Source organism: Petromyzon marinus, chromosome 2, assembly GCF_048934315.1.
Source record: "Petromyzon marinus isolate PM22_M1 ecotype Great Lakes invasive population chromosome 2, UKy_Petmar_22M1.pri1.0, whole genome shotgun sequence".
Taxonomy (NCBI): domain Eukaryota; kingdom Metazoa; phylum Chordata; class Hyperoartia; order Petromyzontiformes; family Petromyzontidae; genus Petromyzon; species Petromyzon marinus.
This window is the reverse complement of record NC_133668.1, coordinates 29,253,236-29,280,779: the sequence shown is the minus strand read 5'-3', so window position 1 is coordinate 29,280,779 and position 27,544 is coordinate 29,253,236. Positions and strand designations below refer to the sequence as shown.

Sequence of the window (27,544 nt, the reverse complement as noted above, 5' to 3'; positions counted from 1 at the left end):
GGTTTAAGGGTTTAGAACGTGGGTGGGCAAATTTTTTGACTCGCGAGCCACAATGGGTTCTTAAATTTGACAGAGGGGCCGGGCCAGGTACAGATGGATGGAGTGTTTGTGTGAACTAATATAAATGTCGTGTAAAAATAATAACATGAAAGGATTTGGCCTTTAACAGGTAGCAAAGCATTTATTTGCAAGGCAATTTAACAAATTGCATGAACAATACAAAAACATGTCGTAACTCCCGGTCAAAGTGCGCCATCTAATGGGGAAATGGGGGCATTACAGGAGAAAGGTAAAATTTAATTTAATAATAATAATTGTACAAGTTCGGCGGGCCGGATTAAAAATCCCAACGGGGCCGTATACGGCCCGGGGGCCGTACTTTGCCCATGTCTGGTTTAGAAGGTTAAGGGTTTAGACAGTTAAGAGTTTTTGGGGTTTATGGGTTAGGGTTCTAAAGGGTGAGGTGTTTAGACGGTTGGAGTCTTCAGGGTAAAGTTCTTTATAGGATTTGGTGTTTAGAGGGTTAGAGTTTAGAACGTTTTGAGTTTAGAGGGTTTAGAGGTTTATGGGTTTCGATTGTTAGAGGTTGAATGGTTTAGATGGTTAGGAGTTGAGGAGGTTATAAGGGTATGTGTTTAGGGGTTTAGAGGTATAGGGGTTTCAAGGGTTAGGGATTTAGAGTGTTAGGGGTTTAGTGGTTAGAGAGTTTAGAGGGTTTAACACCTAGACTTTCACAACTAATATTGGGTTAGTCTCCAACACTAAATGGCACTTTTTGTTGATGTGACAAATTTTCCTAATTGGCTGTGTCGGGTGGTGGCTGGTTTAACGACACATTTATATTTACACAATCTAACCCCAAAAAAACATTTATGGGTTTAGAGAGTTAGGGGTTTAGTGGGTTATGTGTTTAGAGGGTTAGCATTTTAGGGGTATGGGTGTTTTAAGGGTTAGGCATCTAGAGGGTTAGTTCTTTAGAGGGTTGGGGTTTAAATGTGTTGGGATTAGATTAGGGATTTAGGGTTTTAGAACGTTAGGGTTTTGAGGGTTAGGGTTTTAGAAGTTGAGGATTTAGAAGGTTATGAGTTCAGAGGGTTAGGGGTCTAGAGGGTTAGTTCATTAGAGGGTTGTGGTTTAGATTGGTTGGTATTTAGAATATTAGGGATTTAGGGTTTTAGAAGGATAGAGTTTCAAGGTTTATAGGGTTAGGGATTCAGACGGTTGAGTGTTTGGTTTTTAATGGCTTCGAAGGTTAGGGTTAAAAGACTAAGGGGTTTGGAGAGTGAGGGGTTTTTGGTGGGTTAGGGTTTTAAGGGTAAAGGGTTTGAGAGGGTTAGCGGTTTAGATGGTTATGGGTTTAAATGGTTAGGGATTTAGATAGTTACGGGGTTTAGAGGTTTAGAGGGTTTTATTTGTTCGAGGTTTAGTGGTTAAGGTCTCTGTGCGAGTCCAACAGGTTTATTTTAGTCTATGGTAAGATAAAAACAGTTCAGTTTAATTTGTATATATTTAAACAATTTGTGTACCTTTCCTGTCGTGTTTTTGTATTGTATTTTTGTTATGTTCTGACCCGCCCGATTGGACGTCTGTGAAAACAGATCGTCATAGCTCATCAGATTCATCCAGTATAAATAAATATTCAGATTAAAATTCTATTGACCTCTGTGCGAATCTATGGATTTCTGTGTGAGTTTTTGGGTCTCTTGAGTGTATGGATCTCTGTGTGAGGCTATTGGTAGAAAAATTAAAGATCGGCAAGAATGTGCTGTAAGGGGGAAGTAGAAAAAAGGGAAATAGAAAGTTCGGAAGGAATATGCTTGGTATACCACTACTTGAAATTGCTGTTAGAAATTAGTTGACGTTTGGTATGATTTAAAACGTCCTTCCAGTGGTTGCTTAATTTGAAACTATACTCTCGGTTGAAGGTATGCCTGTATTTGTATATCTGAATGGCTTGTGAACACATCTCTGGTGATAACCTATAGGTTTACAGAGAACCTTGGTATCGGAGAAGACAATCTCATGATCACCCATAGCGTTGTGACAATGATCAGCCACAGCAGAAGAATTCGTTCTGCCATGTTTCAAATCTGATTTGTGCTCGCGAATTCGCTCAGAGACATGTCGCTATGTCTCCCCGATATAGCAATCACCACAGGTACAACTCAATTTGTAAACCCCGGGGTACTGTAAGTCAGGAATGACATCCTTCACGGATGGGATCAGATCACGAATTTTGTGTACTGTATTGAACCGGACCTGGATCTTGTGTTTGTTTAGAATTTTGGAAATATTTTAGTAACGCCTGCTATATATGGTAGTGTGATGGTTTTGACCGGAGTATCAAGTGGTTGTTTCTATATGGAGGGAGAAACAGCTTGGCGGATGGTACGGTCAGAGTATCCATTCCTTTTGAGGGCCAGGTGTACATGTTTTAATTCACTGGTCAGGTGGTGTTGGTCCGAAATGCAATGAACCCAATGGTATAAAGTTTTGATGAGATAATTCTTTTGGGCTGGGTGGTGGTGGGAATCAGGTTTCAAGTAGGAATCTGTGTGGGTGGGTTTCCTGTAGACAGAATCCCCAATGAGCCATCAGGTCTCCTCTCAAACAGAACATCTAAGAATGGTAGCTTGCCATCTTTCTCCACTTCCATGGTGAATTTGATGGTGGGATGTCTGGAATTGATGTGGTGTAGGAAAAGGTTCAAAGCTGGGAGGCTAAGTGACCAAATGACGAAAGTGTCATCCACATATCTCTTCCCCTGGGAAGGTCTGAGGGTGGAAGTCTGGATGGCGTCTGATTCAAATTTCTCCATGAAAATATTGGCTATCACTGGTGACAAGGGGGAACCCATGGGGGTACCCTCATTTTGTTTGTAGGAGCCATTCCAAGTAAAGTAGGCATTGTTGAGGCAGTGCCTAACCAGTGCAGGTGTATCGGCATCTAGTCAATGTTGGACCAAATTTTCAATTATTTAAATGGTATCAGGTACTGGGACCTTGGTGAACAAAGAGACCACATCGAAGCTGACAAGGATATCGTCAGGGGACAGTACAACGTCTTTGACCATAGAGACCAATTGGGCTGAGTTAAGTACTGCTGAGGTGGTCTTGTCAGTGAAAGGCAGCAAGGAATATGACAGAAAACGGGCTAGTCTATAGGTAGGGGAGTTGATCGTGGATACGATGGGTCGTAGTAGGAGCCTTCTTTATGGATCTTGGGAAGACCATAGAATCTAGGGAGTCTTGCAGCAGAAGGTTTTAGGGAGGGACGTTTAGTTGGGTCGATTAGGGAGGTCGAACTTGTGATGATCTTGTTGGTTTTTATCGCTAGGCTATTGGTAGGGTCATTTTTAATTTTTGAGTAACTTCCATCGTTGAGCAGATTCTGGATTTTGTTGTTGTATGAATCTTTATCCATAATTACAGTAGCGTTGCCTTTATCGGCTGAGAGGATGACTATATCACTTGTTTTTTTTAATTCGCGAGTTCAGAGCGTTCATTTTTGCTGATGTTACTAATGGGTTTCTTAGCATTCTTAAGAATAGGGGCTATTTCAGCTCTCGCAACGTCTGCTTGGATGTGTCCCACGCCTTTGAGGGCTACATCGACCTGAGAGATGATATCATCTACTGGTATGTGTTTTGGGGTGACAGCAAAATTCAGTCCCCGAGCCAGTACTGTTTTCAGATTGTCCGAAATCGGCGTGCTACTCTGATGAATGACGATTTTGTTGACGTCGAGTTTTGTTATATGTGGAACTGGGTTCTTCTTTAATAGCTGGTTGAATTTAGAAATCAGGTTAGCTTTACATTTGACTGACAGTGAATCAGCAGAAGAAGCAGTCATGTTGTCTATGTGATTCCAATCCGCACCAACCGGCATGTGCACCCGCATGTACACCACCTCTACACCGTTCATCATGCTAAGTCGGCCAATCAAATGCTAAATTTTATGCTAATTCCTTTGTCAAGGCACCTTGTTTCCTCGCACACAGCTTAACGGTCGCGGTCTGAGCGTGGCTGTGTTTCACTCCAGCGCTGTCCTTGAGACAGCCAGGTTCCTTCACCTGATGAAGGCCGCTTGTGTTGTGGGTGAAACGTCGTGATTTTTGTTGTTTTATTATTTACCTACGTGACTTTACCGAATAGAACCAAAGAGTATGGATCCTTGCAGTCACGAAAGCTTTAAATCTAGAATTGATAACCTCTACGGGGAGGGCTTTCACCTATCTGTTAGAGCTTTTAACAGACAACGGGACAAGAAGTCACAGCTCATCGAGACGCTGACCTTCCTCAAAAGATGCCGCGATCACAAGGTAATACCCATCGCTTTCACACTCATTTCTTCTGCTGTATCTTCTCCAAATTCTAAACAGATTCTGTTTAAGGCCAGCCTATCTTAAATCTCAGAGAGGATAAGGCTACTCCGATTTGAACTCGATACTTTAGACAGGACTCTCCTACAAGCTCATTTAATGTTAACACAAAAAATGTCACCTTCTGATTGGAATCACATAGACAACATGACTGCTTCTTCTGCTGATTCACTGTCAGTCAAATGTAAAGCTAACCTAATTTCTTTCTGATTGAGAGGGCGTCAAATATATAACATTTTTGACATGCGTGTTTTTCTGGATTTTGTTGTTGTTATTCTGTCTCTCACTGTTCAAATAAACCTACCATTAAAATTATAGACTGATAATTTCTTTATCAGTGGGCAAACGTACAAAATCAGCAGGGGATCAAATACTTTTTTCCCTCACTGTATATATAAATAAATAGTGCATATTTAGTGTATTATTGAGTGCATGTTTACGTGCTCTAACCCAAAAATCTCGATTATGGACTCAAAAAACCGCTGGGAGACTTCTCACTCAGACCCGTAGCAAGACGATATCGCCCCAATATTCAAATTGTTCAAATATCCCCCGAACGAGTCCAGGATCAATTTAAAGATCATACTCGGCATTCTGAAGGTCCTCCGTGGTCTGACAATGATCACGTTGCCATGTTTACGCTTCTTACAAATATTTTTGCCCCGTTGAATCGATCACCAAACCCAAGTGACGGTAATGTTACGGTAAAAAAAATCTCAGTGGTTACCTCTGGGCAGAGCATGACCTTGCAAACAGACGACCAATCGAGTGAAATAAACATGGGAAACGCACCTCGATGAACAGGCTGACTTCCCTGTGTTTGGACAAACTCATTCATCACAGGCAAAACGAACATGTCCCGAATGCCCACGTCCTTCAGGAACTTCATCTGGAGGTGTTGGCACACCAATTGCATCACCTAGCAAAAGAGGAAAACAGCAGGAACGACGTGAATACATCATCGCCATGCAGTAGTCTACGCCCGTCAATTTCTCACAGCGGTAGTAAGGTCCTTAGGTGTCTGGGAGCACAATGCAGGTGCAGGTGGGTGAGTCATAATTTCCATCCCTGACGCAAAAACTTATTTCAGGCTGTGCAAGAGATAATGACATGGGTTAATTGTCACACAAGCCACTTAGAAAGCTGCCATGCTGTTAATGGTTAGTAAACTGAACTCACAGACCAGAGGTCGCTAAATGGGTACACCACAGTTAGCTGATCGGCAAGTCACGTGCGATGCAGCAAAGTGTGGCTTTCAGCCGGCTCTTCCAACACACCTGGCCAACGTGGAAAAGTAGAATATGGGACCTTCCTGGTGTGGACTAATCAGTTTCAAAGACAATGCATATATTATAAGAGCATGTTTCCATGTTCACCACAAGTACGTGTGGTTAATGCAGACAGGATTCCTTGAATGAGGATTCTGTTTGGTGTTTTAACATCTTGACACCTGTTGTATTGCCAGAAAGGGTAAACCCTATTGTTATATGGAAAAGTAGACCAAATACTCGTAAAGAGTTCGCTCTCATGAAGGTATTTTCACCAGCGGTGGTGTGACCAAGCAATTGCAGAGCTGCACTTTTATATAAGTCAGGTCAGAGCCAGATACACATTGGAGGATAAACATCCCACGGTGGCTGGGCAATTGTTGTGCAATAATGTCAGGTCAAACTTACTTAGGATATTTACAGGTGCGTTTTATTCATGCCGTATATATTAATGCACACATTGTGTAGTGGTATTATTATTAAACTCACCTTTAATGACGATGACCATAAACATGATTAAGAGTGTGACTATTAATGAATGTGCGACTGTACGATGTGGACGTAGCGGAGGGGCCCCCCACGGTGAGCGGTGACGCAACGCGCGCAGTGGCCCGCGTCACGTGGTTGACACCTCACGTGCACAGAGCGAGGCAGGCAGAGCCAGAGGGGGGGGGAGGGCGGCGTTGCCTAGGCGACGTTGGCGTCCTCGCGGTCTACTGCACGGTTAAGCTGCGTGTCACTTGGTGACCCCCCCACCGCCTCTTACTGGACACCTGTGAGTGAGAGCTTGATAGCGCTTCGGATTTTGATTCCGAGTACAGTGTGCACAGCACCTGTACGGCGAGTCCTCGTTTAACGCAGTAGATGCGTTCCTGAAAAGTGCCGCGTTAAGCGAAAACTATTTCCCCCGTAATGAATGTCTAAGCGCAGTCAGAATTGGGTTACAAACAACTTGAGGGGACGCCGCCGCGTTACCGTCTCGTCTCGCTCAACCGCGCAGCTCAAGAAAGTAGTTCGGCGTCGACCGCTCACAAGTCGCCTTATGGCGGTGCGCGTTCCCTAAATGAAGGCAACCACGTTATAGCGTGAACACGCGGGACAGACCCAGTTGTCGTGTGCGGGTCAACTCCCTGAGATAAACTTGCTGCCGACTTCATGCGTTGTATACGCCCAGTGCTCAGCCAATTGTTGTGAGCGTCGCTCCTCTGCCCTCTGTTGTTAATGGAGGGAGACTGCACCCAACTGCCAAGTATCATCCTTCGCGAGCCTCTTCAAAATGCTCATCTTGACACCGCTGGAAGCAGTCATCGGCCTTGACCTCACCCCGCTTGCACCAATCGCACAACATCACAGCGTTGACTTTCAACTGTTACTTGTGTAGAGGTGGTCAGATTGTCCAGACATTCGGTTGATACTAATAGGGTTTATTTGCCAGTATTGTAGATTATTTGAAATACATTTGCTTGGGCGTCAGGGTGGTGCAGTGGTCACGCCCGTGCATGGCATCTTCTGAAGGAGTGCCTGGTTTCGCTTTCCTAATTCTGGTCCCTTTCTCTGCAAGGGTTTACTCCCATAGCAAAACAACAACAAACACATACAATGTAACTGGTACTAGCCAAACATCTGGGATTGTTTTTGTTATGCTGCCTTGCCCAAAATGGCATTTGGTGATAAAAAAAATTTGGCAGGAATTGATGCACTAATGCAATTTGAACTCTTATATATTTTTATTTCATGACTTGCTTAGCGTTCATATTCTTGGTTCTTTCCGTAAAGTCACGTAAATAGAAAACAAGAAATAAAATTCAAATTAAATAAAAAAATTAAATTTAAAAAATAACAAATAAAAAATAAATTTAAAATAAAAGCAAAAAACCCAGGACGTTTCAATCGCAACACAAGCGGTCTTTATTTTATTGTTTTTTGTTTTCTATTTACGTGACTTTACCGAAAGAACCAAGAATATAAATTCCTGCAGTCACGAAAGTTAAGTCAAAATTTGCTTCGCGTTCCTTTACTTTGCCCTCCCATCTGTTTGTACTGTTGTTTGTTGTTGTAACTTTCTGACTCGCCCCGACTGGACATCTGTGAAAAAAAGAGCTTCATAGCTCATCAGATTCGTCCAGCCTAATTAAAGATTCTGATTCGGACATTAACGGACCCAGTTTTCGCGTGGAGATCACGGCCAGGATGTGGAACAAAGGGACCACCGGTCACACTCACGTGGAATGCCTAGGGCATTGCACAGCATTTAAATGGACTAGTTTCGTGAGATTTAGTGGTGGCTTAGGGAAGGCCTTTATTCAACAATGTATATCATGTATATCATGGCCGATAAGAATTTTTATAGTCATACACCATAGCCCACGATTTCCTGCACCGTTCATTCACTTGAGGAGACTGCGCATGGTGGAGATGGATGACCCTCGGTATCCTGTCCCAAAGTGATTCCAGTGGTTCAGGTAGTGAAAGAGTTGCTAGAGCTTCTGGTTCTTGCCGAAGCCTTGTGACTTTGGGATGAGAGCGTGGTAGGATGAGTGAAGCGTAGAGCTAAAGCTCCTGGAACATCCTGTACCCAAACAACACCAAACATTCAAAATCTTACAATGCTGCTGTTCCAGCACGACATCTCAACCACAACTCTACCTGGTCTCTGTTATTTATTTAATGAGCCAGCCCTTGCCACACTGAGGTTATACGAATGAACCTTGCATGCCACAGACAGGGCAGTGAACGGCAGTTGCTGCTATTGTTTTGGTTGTTTGTAGTTTTTTCTTACCCAGCGATGGCAAGCTCGTACTCCGAGTGCCCATAGAAGGAGGCTGGGTCAAAGATGACGGGCCCTTCATTTATCTCTGCAGCGTTCCCAGTCCATAGGTCACCGTGGAGCAGTGCCGGAACCACCTCTACGTCCCGGAAAAAATCCCCCAACCGAAGCTGCACACCACGCAAAAAACAACACCACTTTATTCATGATAACGTTTTTTACAAGTTAGATCGCATAAATTTACATGTGTCGTACACCCACTCCAATTGCCATTAGGCAATTGCCACAAGTCAGAATGCTTCTGGCAATTGCTTGATGATGCTGGTTGTAATCACCAGCGAAAGGTCGTACTCGTTTGAAAATGTTCTGCGTTTCCTCTCTAACACACAAGAGTGCCGAGCAATAACATAAATGGCACGTTCTGTTCATGTCAGAAACATTACTAATGGGCTGTGTTGGGTGGATGTGGGTGTACGACGCATTTACACTTACGCTATCTAAGCCAAAAAAAACTTTATCATGAATAATATTGGTCGCGAAAGCCTGCGTGTGAAACACGTTTTACCTTTAAAGTCACCTCGAAAACCCACTGCGATCAAAGGGGTTTCCCATATGGCTGTGCACATGATGAGCTACACTGCTGCATGTATTAACTCTTTCCTGCTCCGAGATGACTGCAAGTTGCGGGGTGCATCCCGTTCACCGCTGAATCTCGTGTACGTCATCGGAACGTAATAGGAAGTAAATATTAAATAACTTTATCGGTACCGAGGATCCCACAAGGCCGTGCGGGAAGGTGGGTAGCACAGTTTGGTACCAGCTATAATAGAGTGCTGTCCTGTCGCTACGGTGCTCTGAGGCGAGTACAATGTCTTTAAAAACAACGGCGCTATGCCTCTCTAAATAAAATTACCGCTGAACCACTTGCGCGTTCCGAGATTCGGTGGTGAACGAGACCCATCCTGAAATGAGCAGTCGTCTCGGAACAGGAAAGGGTTAAGGGCGAGAGTGAAACGGCTTACGAACCTGAAGCCGAGACCAGAGCTCGCGGGTTTCCCGTTCACCGTAGTCCTTCTCTATCATGTCCAGCTGAAGCTGCAGTCGCTGCCGTGAGAAGAACGTCACCCAGTCCTCCTGCCACTCATTCAGCTGGTGGCATAAATATAGTTTTATTACAGACATTTAAAAACATAAGCAAATAATACCTACTTTATTTGGCCAATCCTTGACCTAAAACAGTGATATTCACTCATTTTCGGAGGGGGGCCACTTTCGCGAATAAGACATTATCAGTGAAAGAGCCATCTCACATTTGAAACCATTGGGGGGTTTGACAGCATGATGGGGTGTTTTCACTTGTGTGTATTGTCGGGGACTGCACGTCAGGGGTCGCAGTAAAAAGGACACCAGGGACTGCCACCGGCCGCGGGCCTTGCAATGAAGAACACGGTCACCCAGAAACGTTGAATTTGATGTACAAATGGCTGGGTAATTCTTAAGACATAATTCGACACTCATGTTATGTACCGATTATCATGCTGTAGTCTTTGAACATCTCATTTTAGCCACCAATTGATATCCTCATAAAAAATTACAACAGCATTGATCCTAACGATAGGTTCTGCGCTTAATTCCCGCACCTCCGTTTAGCACGGTTGGCTATGTACGGTGGAAAGGAAGTTCAACATACATTCATACAAGTCTGTCAAACCCGGCTGAGTGTAATTGGTAATTAGCGAAAACATAACTGATTATGTGAACACTGGTTATGCGAGATCGATCTCTGCGGGAACTTGAGTGACATCTGGTGATGTCAGTTGTAACTGTGTGCCCTGTTATCAATGGTACAACTGTGTGCAATGGAAGAAAATATATGCATTTTTTAATCAAATATATTGTTTTATAAATTTGTGTACTTATGCAAGATAAAATGTACGTCAATCTAGTTCTTCTTAAAATGTAACCTTAAACCAATGTTACCATCATCAGTGGTTAATAGACTATTACACAAAGGACTCTCATATTTCTACGATGTAATACTAATTAGACTGACATCTGAACAACAGCTGATTTCACCGCTCCATGATAAAACTAATTTAATCAAGTAAACATTATTGCCGCTCCTATAAAACTTTGGTCACCCAGGCTGTCCTTCAACAAAAGGGTATATTAAATCTATAATATGCTTTTTTCTGGGTTAGATCGCATAAAAATAAATGAGCCGTTAAACCTACCACCACCTAACAGCCAATTAGTAAGGTTGTCACGTAAACGGAACATGCCAATCCGCTACTAGTACAGCAAACCGAAGTGTTGGAGAGAAAATCCACAACATTTACAATCTGAGTATGACGTTTCGCCAGTATTTACAACTACCATCATTAGGTGGACAGCCAAATTCGTAGATAAATCCTCCTGTTTCATTCCTTGGAGGGATAGATGTGATGACGTCACTTGTGAGCCCTTCACGAATTGGAATGTTCTGTTTATGTGACAAACCTTACGAATTGGCTGTGTCGGTGGCGGGTATAACGACAAATTTATATTTCAACGATCCAACCCAAAAAACCGATATTATGGATATTGGCCGCAAAAGCCTACGTGTTAAACGGGTATATTAAAATTTAAATGGGCTACAACCAGTTTCATGACTTTAAAGCGGAGATCACATGTGGGATGTAACCACAGCATATAGCCGTATGAAACCCACATACTCTACATCCTCCTGCCCAGGGTCCATACCTGTTGGGAGAAATTCAAGACTGAAATTTGTATCAAAATCTGTAAAGCACATGAGAACCTTAATTTAGCAGTCTCAAACTGACTGGGACCCCTGTCGTGACGGAGCAGCTGAACATTGCACAAAATCATCAACGCATATACAGATATATACCAAGGGTGACCAACTTTCCTGACCCTACCAGCAGCATACCATAATCTTCAGATGGCCGCGGGAGCCACAAGAGATAAAGATTAGCCATACAGAAGTTGACTCGTGTCGACTGGCTGTGGAATTTTGAGTTTAGAAATCTCAGTGCCCTGGGAGTACTCATGGCCTGCCTCCGATACCAGATTGTTCTCACTTCATATAAAGTTAAATTGAAGAGTTACAAATTAGCAGCGCCTCTGCAGAGCCACACTTGAACTGCCCAGGAGCCACATGCAAATGCCGAGCGATGGTCTGGCCAACCATGGTATTTTCTGTACATTATAGACTTGTAAATCTAGCGTATATAAAAAATTAGCTGGAAACATTTATTTTAGCATTTACTCTATTGCCCTTTAATGAATGAATAGCAAAACTACATGAACTCTCTCCTAAAGCCTTCTTTTGGCTAGCAGACCTTGACATTTATCTCCTGAACATATTGCGATTATATTCTTGGTTCTTTCGGCAAAGTCACGTAGAAGAGAAATAATACAAATAAAACATAATATAATAAAATTCTCACGACATTTCGGCCACAACGCAAGCAGCCGTCCTCAGGTGAAGAAACAGAGCTGTCGGAAAGACAGCGTCTTAATGAACACTGCCCAGTGTTCACTGCCCAGTGTTCATTAAGACGCTGTCTTTCCGACAGCTCTGTTTCTTCATCTGAGGACGTCTGCTTGCGTTGTGGCCGAAACTTCGTGAAAATGTTATTATATAATGTTTTATTTGTATTATTTTATTATTTCCCTTCCACGTGACTTTACCGAAAGAACCAAGAATATGAATCCCTGCAGTCACGAAAGCTTTAAATCGAAAAATATTGCGATTAGCAAAAATATAAAGGGACGCAATGTTGAATGCTCTAAGTCTCCTTTGCAGAAGAGTTTGCCCTGATAGACTTAAATACAGATACTTTTAATATCCATAATTCATATATTACCCAACATAATTCATATTCTGAAAAGTACAGTGCACACACATGAACAATACAGTTCCCTTCATCACAAAGATGGCTAAAACAAAGAGATGAATGTGATTAGGTGTGGAAAATCATGACCGCTGGCTGGCTGGTTGTGTTCATGTATGAAATAATGACAGCATGTGTGTATCTCATTCACTAGCTCAATCGCTTGATTTTTATGATTAATAAACAGCTGTATGAAATGTTTGTTTGTTTACACATATTCATTAGATCCGATTAGCATGCCTACTCTCAGTGCGAAGGAATGTCAACATAATACATAGTTGACATGATGCTAGGGTTGGATCGGTGGGCCTAGTTTTCCACATGTTTTACATTTTCATGATTCAATACCGATAGTTTTCTCTTCCTTGTGAAACCTCTCTCCAATCTTCCTGTTGTGAAGGTGCATTTCAGCCAGATGCTGCCCCAACAAGCCTGAGCCCCTGTCAGAGTGTACAACACAATAGACCTGTCAAAGAAAACATTAACTTTATCATGTCAACAAACCCCAAGTAATAATTCATATGCAAACTAAACTACATCATATTTGTCCAGGTGGTCTGTGGCCGAGAACCTCGCTTGAAAATACGAATATATCAGTTCACATTCTGGTTTGGGTGACTCAAAACAATATTCTTCTGGGGTTTATACAATGAGTGTTACTTCCTGGGAAGTCAATCCTATGTAGACTATAAATGAAACCATTTTTTATTTTACCAGAGCTATTTTTCAGAACCGACCTGGCCACAAATGATAGCCTAACGAAGTGGCTTATCACATGGAAATTTATAGCAGCCAAATGCTCAAAATACTCATGTTTCTAAATGTGCAGGGAAAAACTGGAGAAACCGGAGAAAAATCTGCACGACCACGGGGAGAACATGCAAACTTCAAATATACAGCAGGCGTCAAGGTCGGGATCGAACCTACAAAGTCCAATATACCAGGCGAGGCAGTTAACATCTCCTAGCCACCATGGCGCCCCATTCTCTGACTTATCCACCCACCCACCCACTCGTAAAGCCACCCACCCACTCACTCACCCTGCCACGTACTGAATCTCTAAACCAACAACTCAACCACCCACTCACTCACCCTGCCACGTACTGAATCTCTAAACCAACAACTCAACCACCCACCCACCCACTCATCCAACCTCTCACTTACTAAACCAGCCACTCACCAACCCACCGACCCACTCATCCACCTATTCACTTAAAATAGTTCAACTACAATTGAATTATTTTAAATTCACCAGGTAAGGCCCACTGAGCTATATAGATCCTTGTCGGAAACGACGTGGCAAACAAATGATAGCTCAAAGAAGTGGCTTATAGCAGCCAAAGCCTCTAAATGTATATTTCTAAATATGCATGAAAAACTCGGAGGTCCCAGAGAAAAATCCATGCAACCACAGGGAGAACATGCAAACTCCAAATATACAGGCGTCACGATCGGGATCGAACCCACGATGTCTTATACAAATGGCGAGCGAGTTAACATTCCGCTACCCTGGCGCTCCACTCTGACTCAGCCTCCCACCCACCCACTCAAACACCCAGCCAAGCACTCATGAACCCAATCACCGTGGCACCCACTCAATCGCGAAACCCACTCACTCATCAACACACCCAGCCACTCACTTAACCACTTACCTACGAACCCACCTGCATACCCCGCACTCACTAACTCAACGACCCACTCACTCAACACTCCACTAACCCACCCAATCACGTATTCATGCCCCAAATCACACACTGACCCATTCACCCACTTAATCTATAACTCATGCACTCACCCACCCACCTGCTCACCAGCCACTTATCTACTCACCCACCCACTCATCCTGCCACCTACTCAACCTCTAACCCACCCACGCACCGAACTACCCACCTACCCAATCACCCATCCAATAAACTACAACTAAACTATTTTGTATTTTACCAGGTAAGCCCCACAGAGCTATATATAACATTTTAGAGGTGTTCTGGTTACAACTGATACGTGAACGAAGTGGCTTATCAAGCTGACATTTCTTCTAAACAAATCTTGACTCTAAATGCGGAGGGATAAATCTGGAGGACCCGGAGAAAGATCTACGAGGACACAGGCAAAACATTAAAACTCATAATATACAGGCAGCAGGGTCAGAATCGAATACACGATTTCCTGTATACTCAGTGAGGTAGTTAATATCTCACCATAGTGGCACCCCGCTCTCTGACCCACTCACCCAATTACACACTAACTCACCCACTCAACCTCCCACATTAACTTACCCACCCACCAGTCACTCCCCGATTCACTCAACCACCCCCTCACTCACCCAACCACGCACCAACTCACCTACCAACTAACTCACCCACCCATCTTCTCCCGCACTCAGCCAGCCACCCGCTCAATCACGTGCCGAATAACTTACTCACACACTCACCGACCAATACACCCATTCACCCATTCACTTACCCATCCACAATCTCACTAGCCAAGCCAACCAGCCAGCCCCTCACTCACCCACTTATTCAATCACTCACTACCCCACACACTCACCCAACCACTTGCTCACTTACCCATACGCTAACCCAACCACTCACTCACCGACTCACCCACCCACTAACTCATCAAAATTATTTCTCAACCACTCACCCAACCACCCACGCAATCTCATACCCACTAACTCACTCACCTACCCATTTATGCACTCACGCACCCACTTACTCACTCACTCACGCACCCACCAACCAACCCATCTACCCATCTCTTCACTCACTCACCCACCCACCCACACAGTCAATCACTCACCTACATACCTACCCACTAATACTCACCCACTCATCCAACAACGAACTCACCAACCCACCCGCCGACTCACTCACTCAGGTACTAACCCACTCAACTTCTAACCCACACACTAACCACCTAACCACCTACACACACACTCACTCACTCACCCACACACTCACTCACTCATCCACCCACCCAAACATCCACTCACCCACCCACTAATTCACCCACCCACTCACTCCCTCATCCATCCACTCACCTACTCGCCCATCCACTCACTTACTCAATGAGCCACTCACCTTCTCACCCAGTACTTACACATCAACTGACCCTGCCACCCACTCAATTTCTAACCAACCCACTCACCCAACCAGCTGCCCACTCCCTCAGCTACTCACCTACTTACCCACCCCACTTACACATCCACTTACCCTGCAATCCACTCAATTTCTAATCCCCCACTCACCCAACCACCCACCCACTCATCTACTCACCCATTACCACGGAATTATTCACCCACCCATCAGTCAACCACCCAATAATTCAACCACTCACAAACTAAATCGCCTATTAATTAAACCACCCACTACCTCAAACACCCACTAACTTAACCACCGAGCAACTCACCCACTCAGCAAGCCACCCACTAGTATATCTCTAACCCAATATCTCACTCACCCACCGCCCACTCACCTACACACGTATGCACTCACTCACACCCCGCTCACTCACCTACACACTAAATTATTTTATTTTACCAGGTTAGGCCCAATGAGCTACATAGCTCGTTTTCAAAACAACCTTCACCACAAATAAACCGACCATTAAAATTATAGACTGATCATTTCTTTGTCAGTGGGCAAACGTACACAATCAGCAGAGGATCAAATACTTTTTTCCCTCACTGTACATTGCGGGGGTCACAAAAATATCTCCAAAATCCTGAATAAACACAAGATCCAGGTCCGATTCAACACAGTACAAAAAATCCGTGATCTGGTTCCATCTGTAAAGGATGTGGTTCCAGACATACAGTACCCGGGCGTTTACAAACTAAAGTGCCTCTGTGGTAGCAGCTACATTGGAGAAACCATACGACATATATCGGACCCCATCCGCGAACATAAAGCAGACTTGAAACACGGTAGGACGAACTCCTCTGCCCTGGCAGATCACTGTTATAATTCAGTGGGCTCACATGACATTGACTTCTCCAAGACAGAGGTTCTTTGCAAGCCAACCGGCTACCATGAGAGATTCGTTCATGAGGCCATCCACATATACAAGCACAGAGACAATTTCAACCGAGAAGATGGATTATGGCTTAGTAACCATTGGAAATATGTTTTAAACCATTTCCGTTCGTAATTGATTGTATTTTATGGTGATTTTCAGACCACAGCCCTTTCGCTGGCACTGCCTCTTAATATTTCTCACACTACGGTCAATGCTATGGTTTACAACATGTAGTATAATAATTAATAGTATAACATTGTAATGTTTAACATAACTCATAAGGCAATATATAGCATCGTAATTGCATAATGAATATACATCAGTGTGGTATATAGTTGGGTTCATAGAATAAGACATAGTGTAATATCACAAGTCTAATAGTTTATAATCTAAAGTATAGGGTAGTGTAAAGTAACGCATTGTATAATTCAAAAGTGGAATTTGTCTATGATGTGATGTTATACCATGTAGTTTAGATTGGAAGGTATAATATTGTATTATATAGTAGTCCAGTTTACAGCATAGTCATAAGGCAACTCAGGACACAACAGCGCACCTTGGCTGTTGCACTTGCCCCTTTTCTTGTTTCCTCTCTGCCTGTGTTCCCAGCCCCCTCCCTCCTCCTCTCCGGAGGTGATGCAGGTAACATGCAAATTCATATTTTAACTCCGCCCACACAGCTTAATAGACGCGGTCCTTGCATGTCAGCGTTCATTCAAGCTCTGTCTTCCGGACAGACCTGTCTCTTTACTTGAAGAAGGCCACTTGTGTTGTGGCCAAAACGTCGTGAGAATTTTATTGTCTTATTTTATTTTATTATTTTATTCCCATTCTACGTGACTTTACCGAAAGAATCAAGAAGATGAATCCTTGCAGTCATGAAAGCTTTAAACTGAAATTTACTTTTTATTTCACCAGGCAAGGCCCATTAAGCTATATAGATCCTTTTCAGAATAGACCTGGCTACAAATGATAGATATACGAGTGGCTTATCACAGATACATTCATTGCAGCCAAATCCTCTAAACGCATGTTGCTTCTAAATGCAGAGGGAAAACCCTGAGGATCTAGAACAAAATCCAGGCGACCACGGGTGAGAACTTGCAAACTCCAAATATACAGGCGACAGGGTCGGGATCGAATCTACCACCTCCTGTATACTAGGCAAAATAGTGAACATCTCACCACCTTGGCGCCTCACTCTCTGACTCAACCATCCACTCACTTACACGCTAACTTACCCAATCAACTTCCCATGTTAAATTACCCACCCAGCCATCACTCACCCATTCACTCACTCACCCAACCCGTCACTCACCCCTCCGCTTACCCACCCACTCACTCATTAACTTGCCCACCTATCTTCTCAACCAGTTACCCAGCATCCCACTCAATCTCATACCAAACTAATCTACACACACCCACACACCCACTCACTGACCCACTCACTTATGCACTCGCCCAACCACCCACTTACTCCCTCATGCACTCACCAACCCACCCACCCATCTCCTCACTCACACACCCACCCCATCAATCACCCACCCACTAACTAACACCCACACACTCACCTACTCACCCACTCACCGACCCAGCACTCACTCACCGAGCCACTCAATTGCTAACCCACCCACTCACCCACCCACCTGCCCACTCACTCACCCACCCACCTGCCCACTCACTCACCCAGTCACTAACGCACTCACTCAATGTATAACCCAACCACTACCCACCTAACCTCCTTCCCACACACTCATTCACCCAACCACATACCCACCCACACTCACCCATACACTCACCTACTCGCCCAGCTGCTCAATAATTTACCGAGCCACTCACCTAATTACCCAGCCACGCACCTACTCACTCACCCACTTACACATCCACTCACCCTGCCACCCACTCCATTTCTAACCCACACACTCACCCAACCACCTCCCACTCCCTCAGCCACTCACCGACTCACCAAATCACCCACTACCCAAATAACTAATCATCCACCCACCCATCACTCAACCAAACAATAATAAAGCCACCCAATAATTAAACTACCCATTAACTCAACCACCCACTAACTCAACCAGGTTTATTTTACCAGGTCAGGCCCACTGAGCTATAAATATCGTTTTCAGAAGCACCATCGCCAAAAATTATAGCTCAAAAAAGTGGCTTATCATGTATACATTTATAGCAACCAACTCCTCTAAATACATGTTTCTAAATGTGGAGGGAAATATACAGGCATTAGGGTCAGGATCGAACCCACAACCTTCTGCATACGAGGCGAGGTAGTTAACATATCGCCACTGTGGCCCCCCACTATATGACTCTCCCACCCACTAACCCACACAGTCACCCACTCACTTAAACACCCACCGTCACATGCATCCAGGCACTGACTCACCCAGCCACTCAGTACCCATAAACCCACCTAGGAACTCACCCATGCACTTGCCCACTCACCCACCCACCCACCCAATTATCCACACACTAAACTACATTTTAAATATTTTTTTTTATTTTACCAGGTCAGGCCCACAGCAAAATAGATATTTTTCAGAAGCCACGTGACCACAAATAACAGTTCAATGAAGTGGCTTTTCACGTAGAAGCTAAATTCTATAAATGCACAACACTCCAGCGCTGTCCTACCAGACAGTCTCGTCCCTTCACCTGATGAAGGCCGCTTGTGTTGTGGCCGAAACGTCGTGAGAATATTATTGTGTTATTTTATTTTATCAATTTATTATTTTATTCTAATTCTACGTGACTTTACCGAAAGAACCAAAGAAGATGAATCATTGCAGTCACGAAAGCTTTAAATCGAAAGATAAAAGGTTCTTCACGTACCGTGTCCCGTGTCACCTGAACGTTAAATGGGGCCCCGGTAATTCAGTGTCCACCGCTGAATCATCTTTCACCATCACCACTCGTCCATGAAGGCCAATGCGACGAGGCCATAGATAGACGGCGCGTTATAACGGAGGAGGGGGGGGACCAGGAGAAACGTCGTACTACGTGACATCACAACACCCTGCACACAACCGTAGTGGCAGATTAGGGTGCGCATCATTCACGAATATGTGGTTTAAGTGGTTGAGAGTAGATTTTGGTGTAAACTGATCACGATGCTTTGCGTGGCCTGCATTTAAAATGTAATGTGTGGGTGCGTGAGCAGATATGAGTGGGTGAGTGCGTCAGTAAGCCGGTAGGTGAGTATGTGGGTGGATGGAGGGGGATGGGCGGGCACGCCATGGGCTGGAGTGGAGGCGGACTGATGCGTTACGGGAGGATGTGGAGCTGAGTGGGCTTTGCCGACGACTGGTACCAGCGGTGTCGGGATCGGCCTCTGCAGAGGAGGCTCGTGAAGGACGCTTCTACTGGGCAGTTGGAGACAGTCGCCCTCCACCAACAACGGAGGAGTGACGCTCACAACAATGAGCGGAACACCAGATGATAAATATGCAGCAATTTGGCACAGTACGGGGTACAGGTGGTGCATCTGCCAGTCATCTCAGTCAGCCAACCCATGGCACCTGGGTCTGTTCCAGGACCTCCGGTCAGCGAGCCTTCGACACTTCACGTGGCTTCAAAGTGCACCTGGCCTGGCACAGGCACTGTGGTGACGTCACTGTCACTTATTGGCGAATGGCGACGGTCGATAACGCGGCGGTGGTTGTGAGAAATGCCATTTTGGGGGGGGGGCGCAAAACCTGACCAGCTGTAAACCTCACGTCGCCTCGCAGCCACACAGTGGCAACAGGGAGTTCTGGATGGGTGCAAGGGGCTGGTAATCCCCCTCTACCTTCAACTAAATAACCACACACGCGAGCCCTTGGGGCTCTGTGAGTCGATGGATCTGTGTGTGGTGAGTCTATGGGTCTCTGTGAGAGTCCGTGGGTCTCTGTGTGGTGAGTTTATGTGTCTCTGTTTTATGAGTCTATAGGGCTCTGTGTGAATCTGTTTGATTCGGTGGTTCTCTGTGTGATGAGTCTATGCGTTTTTGTATGACTCTATGGGTCTCTATGTGGTGATTCTATGGGTCTGTTTGGTGAGTCTATGGGTCTCTCTCTGAGTCTATGGGTCTCTGTAGGGTGAGTCTATGCGTCTTTGTGGGGTGAGTCTATGTGTCTCTGTCTGATGTGTCTATGGGTCTCTGTGGTGAGTCTATGGGTCTCTGTGGTGAGACTATGGGTCTCTGTGTGAGTATGGGTACGATTGAGTCTATGGGTATCTGTCTGGCGAGTCTATGTCTCTGTTTGGTGAGTCTATGTCTCTGTTTGGTGAGTCTATAGGGCTCGGTGCGAGTCTGTGGATCTGTTTGAGTCTGTGGTTCTCTGTCTGATGAGTCTATGGGTCTCTGTGGTGAGTCTATGCTTCTCTGTGCAAGTCTGAGGGTATGTGCGTGGTGAGTGTATAGGTCTATGTGTGATGACTCTATGGGTCTCTATGTGATGGATATCTGTGGTGCACATATCCTGGCACAAGCGCCGTGGTGTCGTCACCACCACTAAGTGGAGAATGCTCCTACCCCTGCACCTGCTTGTTCTTGTGCTCGGGAAGGAGAGAGAAAACTAGACTAAGGTCCACTGAGCTAAACATCTCTTTTTCAGAAGCGACTTGGCACCAATGATAGCTCAACGAAGTGGCTCATCATCACAGTCACTAAAGTTTTAAGTCAAAACTTTAAACGAATGTTTCTAAATGTGGAGGGAAAAACCGGAGGACCCGGAGAAAAAGTCCACACAACCACGGGGAGAGACAGAGACACGCAAACTCCAAATATACAGCAGGCATCAGGGTCGGGGTCGAACCCACAACCTCCTGTACACCAGGCGAGGTAGTTAGGAGGGAAAGCAGAGACAGCGAGAGAGAGGAGAATTAGTCAAACTCACACTCAGTATTACTAACTAACCATGATACACTCACCATGATACTCACCATCATACTCACGCATTCACCATCATACTCACACACAAGCCCACACACATCAACAGTCGCCATTCACCACTACGTGGCGGTGATGTTCCCACAATAACTCAGGTGCCAAGGTTTGACGGCTGTGCCAGGCTAAGTTCAGGAGGAGGTCACGGGCAAGACTCAGGTGCCATGGGTTGACTGCTCTGCCTGGCTAGGTACAAGAGGAGGGCTAGACCCTGGTGCTATGGGTTAACTCGTGTGCCACCACCTGCACAACCACCACAATAACAACCACACAACAATAACCACGACCAACAACTGTAACCACAACTATAATTTAACCACAATTATAATTCCCATCAGCCACACGGCCCTCTGGGAGTGCCTCTCAACTGCAGCAGCAGCAGGGCCGAGCTCTGCTTGAAGCAGCGCCGTGAACTCAGCAGAACGTGATGGCTGTGGGCCAGGCGCCTCCTCTGTCTCCCCCCACCGCCGCCGCCACTGCTGATGTGGACACACCGCGCGAGGTTCTCACCTTCAGGCTGAATCGACGTAGAGGAGGCCCAGCGAGCCGCCGCTTCAGAAGCTTTTGCGAGCCACTGACGGTGGCCGTGAGTGGGAATCCAAATCAGCCGCTCGCCACCCACAATCCACAGCGCGCGCCGCCTCCACTCGGCCCCGGCCAAAGCGGAAGTAGCAGCGGAGGAGGGGGGCGGGGCATGGGGGGTGAGGGGGCGGGTCGCGAGGAGGAGGGCAGGGGGGGCATGGGGGGTTGTGAGGGGGCATGGGGGGTTGCGAATGTGGAGGGGCGGGGGGGGAAGGGGGGTCACGAGGAGGGGCGGGGGGGGCAGGGGGGGTAGCGAGGGGTAGGGAAATGTCGGGCCATGGGGCGTGGTCGCGAAGGGGGACAGAGGGGGAGGAGCTCAGGTGTGAGGGGGAGGAGCTCATGGCTCTGACGTCACGGGGCGTGGTTACCTTGTACCGCCCCCGCGTCTCGCGCCACGTGCTTCCGACTGGCAGTTTGGCCGTTAGAGAGACGCGGACCGACCCCAGAGCAGGAGTGGAACCGAGCTGTGGGTGAGTGGTGGCGGTGGTGGTGTGAGTCTCTCTGTGCGAGTCTGTGTGTGAGTCTCTCTGTGCGAGTCTGTGTGTGTGTGTGAGTCTCTCTGTGCGAGTCTGTGTATGTGTGAGTCTGTGTGAGTCTGTGTGTGTGTGAGTCTGTGTGAGTCTGTGTGTGTGAGTCTGTGTGCGTGAGTCTCCCTGTGTGAGTCTGTGTGTGTGTGAGTCTGTGTGTGTGAGTCTGTGTGTGTATCTCTGTGTGAGTCTGTGTGTGTGTGAGACTCTCTGTGTGAGTCTCTCTGTGTGTGTGAGTCTCTGTGTGAGTCTGTGTGTGTGTGGAACGGTCGTGGAGCTGACAGCGCGCCGCGCTATGAACCCGGCGACCCTGAGTTGGATTCCCTCTAAAGGCCAACAGCAGTAACGATTATCTGAACCGGTGCTGGGCCTCCCCTAGATCGACTCAACCTCGAATGAGTACCTGGTGTGGTGTGTAAAGATCGCCACTGGGGAGGCAAAGGCGGCCGGGCGTGGTGCTGGCAATCCAACCCCCTCGTGTGTCGTGCCGACCTTCATACGTACTGCTGGCTAACAGCACTTGCCCCTACAGCCTGTTAAGTCTCTACGGGGATCTTTGTCTTTGGTGTCCCATACTGGCAGGGGGAGGAGTGGTGGTGTTAATGTTGGTCGTATTAGTGGTGGGGGTGCTCGTGATGGTGGTGGTGTTAGTTGTGTTAGTGATGGTGGTGTTAGTGATTGTGGTTGTTAGTAGTGGTGATAGTGGTGGTGTTACTGGTGTTAGTGATGGTGGTGTTGGTGGTATTAGTGATGGTGGTGTAAGTGAGGTGATCGGATGCCATGGTGGTCCCCATCTTTAAGAAGGGAGACCGCACAGACTGTAACAACTACAGGGGCATCTCACTCCTCAGTGTGCCGGGAAAGGTCCTGGCAAGGATTATTCAACACTGCCTTACCAGGCATGCTGAGGAGAGGCTTGTGGAGGCCCAATGTGGTTTCAGGAAAGGGTGGTCCTGCACAGATGCCATATTTTCTGTCCGTTTGCTAAAGCAGAGGTGTAGGGAATTCCAACAAGACCTACATCTCTGCTTTATTGACCTGGTAAAGGCCTATGACACCATCAGTAGGCCTGGGCTCTGGGTTCTTCGTGCTTTCGGAGTCCCTGACCCGCTGCTCACGATCTTTAAGGACCTTCATTATGGTGAGCGGACCCGGGTAAAACTACATTGCCGGGAGTCGGAGCCATTCCCTGTTCACCTTGGGGTCCGACAGGGATGTCCTCTAGCTCCAACATTATTTAACATCTATTTCGACCACGTAGTTCGTGAGGCCTTCAGTAGCTGTACCGGAGGAATTTCCATCTGGTACAGATACAGTGGGAGGCTGATCAATGCCCGGATGCCGTCAAGGGATGGCTCCCTATTGGTCAACCACGTTATGTATGCCGATGACGTGATAATTGCGGCTCACTCAGAGGAGGAGTTGGAGGCGCTGCTGCTAAAACTGGAGTGTGCCACTAAGAGGTGGGGCCTTACCATCAGCCCCACCAAAACGAAGCACCTGCCTGGGTATTTTGTACCATCGGGCACTCCACCTCCACAACTCCCAATCGGTGATGGGGCAGTTGTGGAGAGAGTGGAAAGTTTCCCATACCTGGGCAGTGTGCTCATGACCGTCTCCGGTTTAACAGCAGAGGTCTCACTCCGAATCAGTCGAGCGGCATTATCTTTTCAGCAGTTGCGTAACGCTGTATGGAAGCTACCTGGTCTGTCGCTCCACACGAAGCTTCGGGTCTTCTCAGCCACAGTCATTCCCTCCCTTCTCTACGCTTGTGAAACGTGGACCCCCCTAATGGAACATCTTTGCCGGTTAGAAACGTTGAGGCTGGCCTGCCTCCGATCAATCCTGGGTTTAACCAGGCTGGATTGTGTGAGGAGCTCACAAATCCTCGAAAGATCTGGACAAAGCCCCATCAGTGAGCTCCTCCGTCAGGCAAGGCTGCGTTGGCTGGGCCATGTAGCCCGCATGCCCAATCACCGCATGCCCAAGCAGCTTTTATTTGGCCGGATCGAGGGGGCTGAACGGACGCAGCACGGGCTAGAGAAGAGATGGAATGATGTGGTACAGCAGGATGTGGAGCTGAGTGGACTTGCCGATAACTGGTACCAGCTGTGTCAAGATCGGCCTCTGTGGAAGAGGCTCGTGAAGGACGCTACTGGGCAGTTGGAGGCAGTCGCCCTCCAACAACAACGGAGAGCGCAGGAACGACGCTCACAACAACGAGCAGAGCGCCGGATGGCTAAAGCACAGCAAGTTGGCACAGTAAGGGGCACAGGTGGTGCATCAGCCAGTCATCTCAGTCAGTCGACCTGTGGCACCTGGGTCTGCCCCGTGACCTCCTGCCAGCGGGCGGGCGTTCGACACTTCACGTGGCCTCAAGGTGCACATGGCCTGGCACAAGCGTCGTGGTGACATCACCGCCACTTAGTGGCGAATGGCGATTGTTGTTGTTGGTGTTAGTGATGGTGGAATTTTTGTTGCTGGTGTTAGTCGTGGTGGTGTTAGTGATGGTGGTATTATTGGTGCTGGTAGTGGTGTTCGTGGTGGTCTTAGTGGTGGTGTTAGTGTTGGTGGTATTATTGGTGGTGGTGTTAGTAGTGGTGTTAGTGATGGTGTTAGTGGGGTAGTGTAGCGGTTAGCGCGCTGCGCTAAGAACCTGGCGACCTGGGTTTGATTCCCGCTCACAGCCAACATTGGTGACGATTATCTGAACTGGTCCTGGGCCTCACCCTAGATCGACTCAGCCTTAAATGAGTACCTGGTGCGAGGTGCAAACATTGCCACTGGGGAGACAAAGGCGGCCGGGCGTGGTGTTGGCCACCCACCCCCTCGTGTGCCGTGCCGGCCTTCATAGGTGCTCGCGGACAGCACTTGCCTCAACAGTCTGTTAAGGCTATACGGGGGATCTTTGTCTTTGTTCTTGGTGTTAATTGTGGTGTTAGTAGTGGTGTTCATAGTAGTGGTGTTCGTAGTGGTGGTGTTCATAGTGGTGGTGTTCGTAGTGGTGGTGTTGGTGGTGTTAGGAGTAGTGTTAGTAGTGGTGTCCGAACAGAGGAGCAACGCTCACGACAACAACCTTTGAGTCGGGCATCTAAAATGCAGCAAGTTGGCACAGTCATCTCAGTCAGACAACTCATGGCACCTGGGTCTGACCTGTGACCGCCTGTCAGTGAGCCTTCGGCACTTCACGTGGTCTCAAAGTGCACCTGGCCTGGCACAGGCGCCGTGGTCACATCACCACTACTTAGTGGCGAATGGCAGTTGTTGTTTTTTGTGTTTTTCGTATTGTGTGTGACTGGTGAGGATGTGAGTCCGTGTTGGTGAGAGTCCCCATTGTGACGTGACGTGGGTTTAGACGTGGGTGTGTCATGCCCCTTCAACTCTGCGTGTCCCTCGCCTCTGTCTGCCGCTCTCCACGCAGAGACCCGGACCGCGCGAGAGACACCGTGAGCTCTGAGCACCCTCGTCTGCAAGTTGCTACCATGGAGGTACATGTGGCTCCTCGACTCGTGTGGTGAAGTATGGGTGGACGTGTGTTCTCCCCTCTGCGTGTGCCTACCTGTCATCTGTATACCTGGGTGTGCTTCTCCTTGCCCGCCTAAGTGTGTGCGCGTCTATCAGAGTGTCTCTCCGAGATCCTGTTGGTGTACGTGCCCGTCTACGCGTGAGCATCTACAGTGCTGTTATCTATCCACTGATGGATGAACGCCTCCCTCCCTGAGACCCTACTACCCCTCACATCCTGTGATGGAATAATCCGCCAAGCGCCGATTTCGTCGCACCATCTCTCTGGAGGCTCTCCTCTCTGATGTGTTCTGTTCCTTGGTTGTCGCTCCATTATTATTCTTGACCATGAGCCATTGTTGTCCCTCCTAGCCATGGCTCGTCCGGCCCGAGTCCCACTCACTCCTCTTAACAGTTTGAACGATCCCATTGACCTGCGTGTGACCTCGAAATCCACACGTCTTTCATTGTAAATCCAAGCATGGCAACTGATATTGGCCAAATATCCCAACGCTGAGAACTGGCAACATCTCGGCAGGACCCTCCTGAATGTGGAGCCCAGGATGTCAGAGATGCTGGCTCAGTGCTCGGCCACTGCACTTGCTCCAACATCTTAATCAAGCCCATGTGGTGGACCGTTGTCTTTGCGTGTGTAGATCAGCCGAGCTGGAGAGGCTCGGAGTAACGGCGAGTCTTGCACCACGTGGAGTGCGCTGTCCTCAGCGCGCACCGGCTCCATCCGCAGCAAATCGCCACAAGGTAAGAACAGAAATGAGTGACGTCAAGATGGCCACGCTGAATGGTGGGACATCACGATGGTCATGTTTCAAGGGGGACGTCACAGTGACCATGATGCATGGGGGACTTCATGGTGGCCATGTTGCATGGGTGATGTACCGTTCGAATTTTGCCATTCTCTCGTCTAACACCGGCGAGACACGGTCATAAAGAAGGCTGTCTCTGGTGCAGGCCAGTCAGTTTTAAAGACAATACCCATATATTATCGGAGCATGTTTGTTTGCATATTTTTCCACAAGTACGTGTGGTAAATGCAGACTTGATGCCTTGCAAAAGGTATCTATTTGGTGTTTGAACATATTAACACCTGTTTTTGTGCTGGAAAAAGTAAAAGCTATTCTTATTATTTATAAAATCCTTCTTGCATATCTGTGTTATATTTATCTAATTCATTAACCCCGTTTTCAAACCTAAGCAACCTAAGATGTCCTCAGAGCTGCATATAGCTGGACATCGAACAAAGATGGTCACTGCATGGCACGCTTTCAGATGTGCTTCTGCAGTCATCTGGAATGCTCTTCCGACATTAGGCAGCCACTGGAGCGATGCACTTTTACATCAATAATTTTTGCGAACTTGTTAGTTTGTTGTCTTTCCCCCTCACTTCTGATTAGCAGGGCTGCCGAAGCACGGTTTAACATACGGACATAACTGGTATTGGCCAAAACATTCAAATCCCCTGCAAATTCCTCAAATTGGGATCACACAGCAGACGTAATGGCAGCAGCGTCGCCCCCATTCTCTGTAAATCATCTGCAGGAACCTCCTGAAAAGGAATCTTGAGACTTTTTGAGGCTGTGCTGCTTAAACGAAAGATCACCGACAGCTGTTTTTATTCTCTTGCCTGCAGCAATCCT

General features: G+C 46.8%; 1 protein-coding gene across 2 annotated transcripts in view; it reads right to left on the bottom strand.

Annotated features, from left to right (window-relative positions):
- Positions 1–161: 161 nt before the first annotated feature.
- LOC142929832 (fructosamine-3-kinase-like) overlaps positions 162–27,544 on the bottom strand; it is a 63,414-nt gene continuing 36,031 nt past the window's right edge. Inside the window, exons 2-4 of one of the 2 annotated variants that reach the window (XM_076071898.1) lie at positions 9,442–9,564; positions 8,428–8,585; positions 162–5,299 (exon numbers count right to left, since the gene is read on the bottom strand). In XM_076071898.1, coding sequence (XP_075928013.1) covers positions 5,296–5,299; positions 8,428–8,585; positions 9,442–9,564 — 285 coding nt within the window. In that variant the 3' untranslated portion in view covers positions 162–5,295. Of the gene's footprint in view, positions 5,300–7,056; positions 8,218–8,427; positions 8,586–9,441; positions 9,565–27,544 lie in introns of those variants that run through there. The other variant, XM_076071897.1, reaches the window with a different exon arrangement.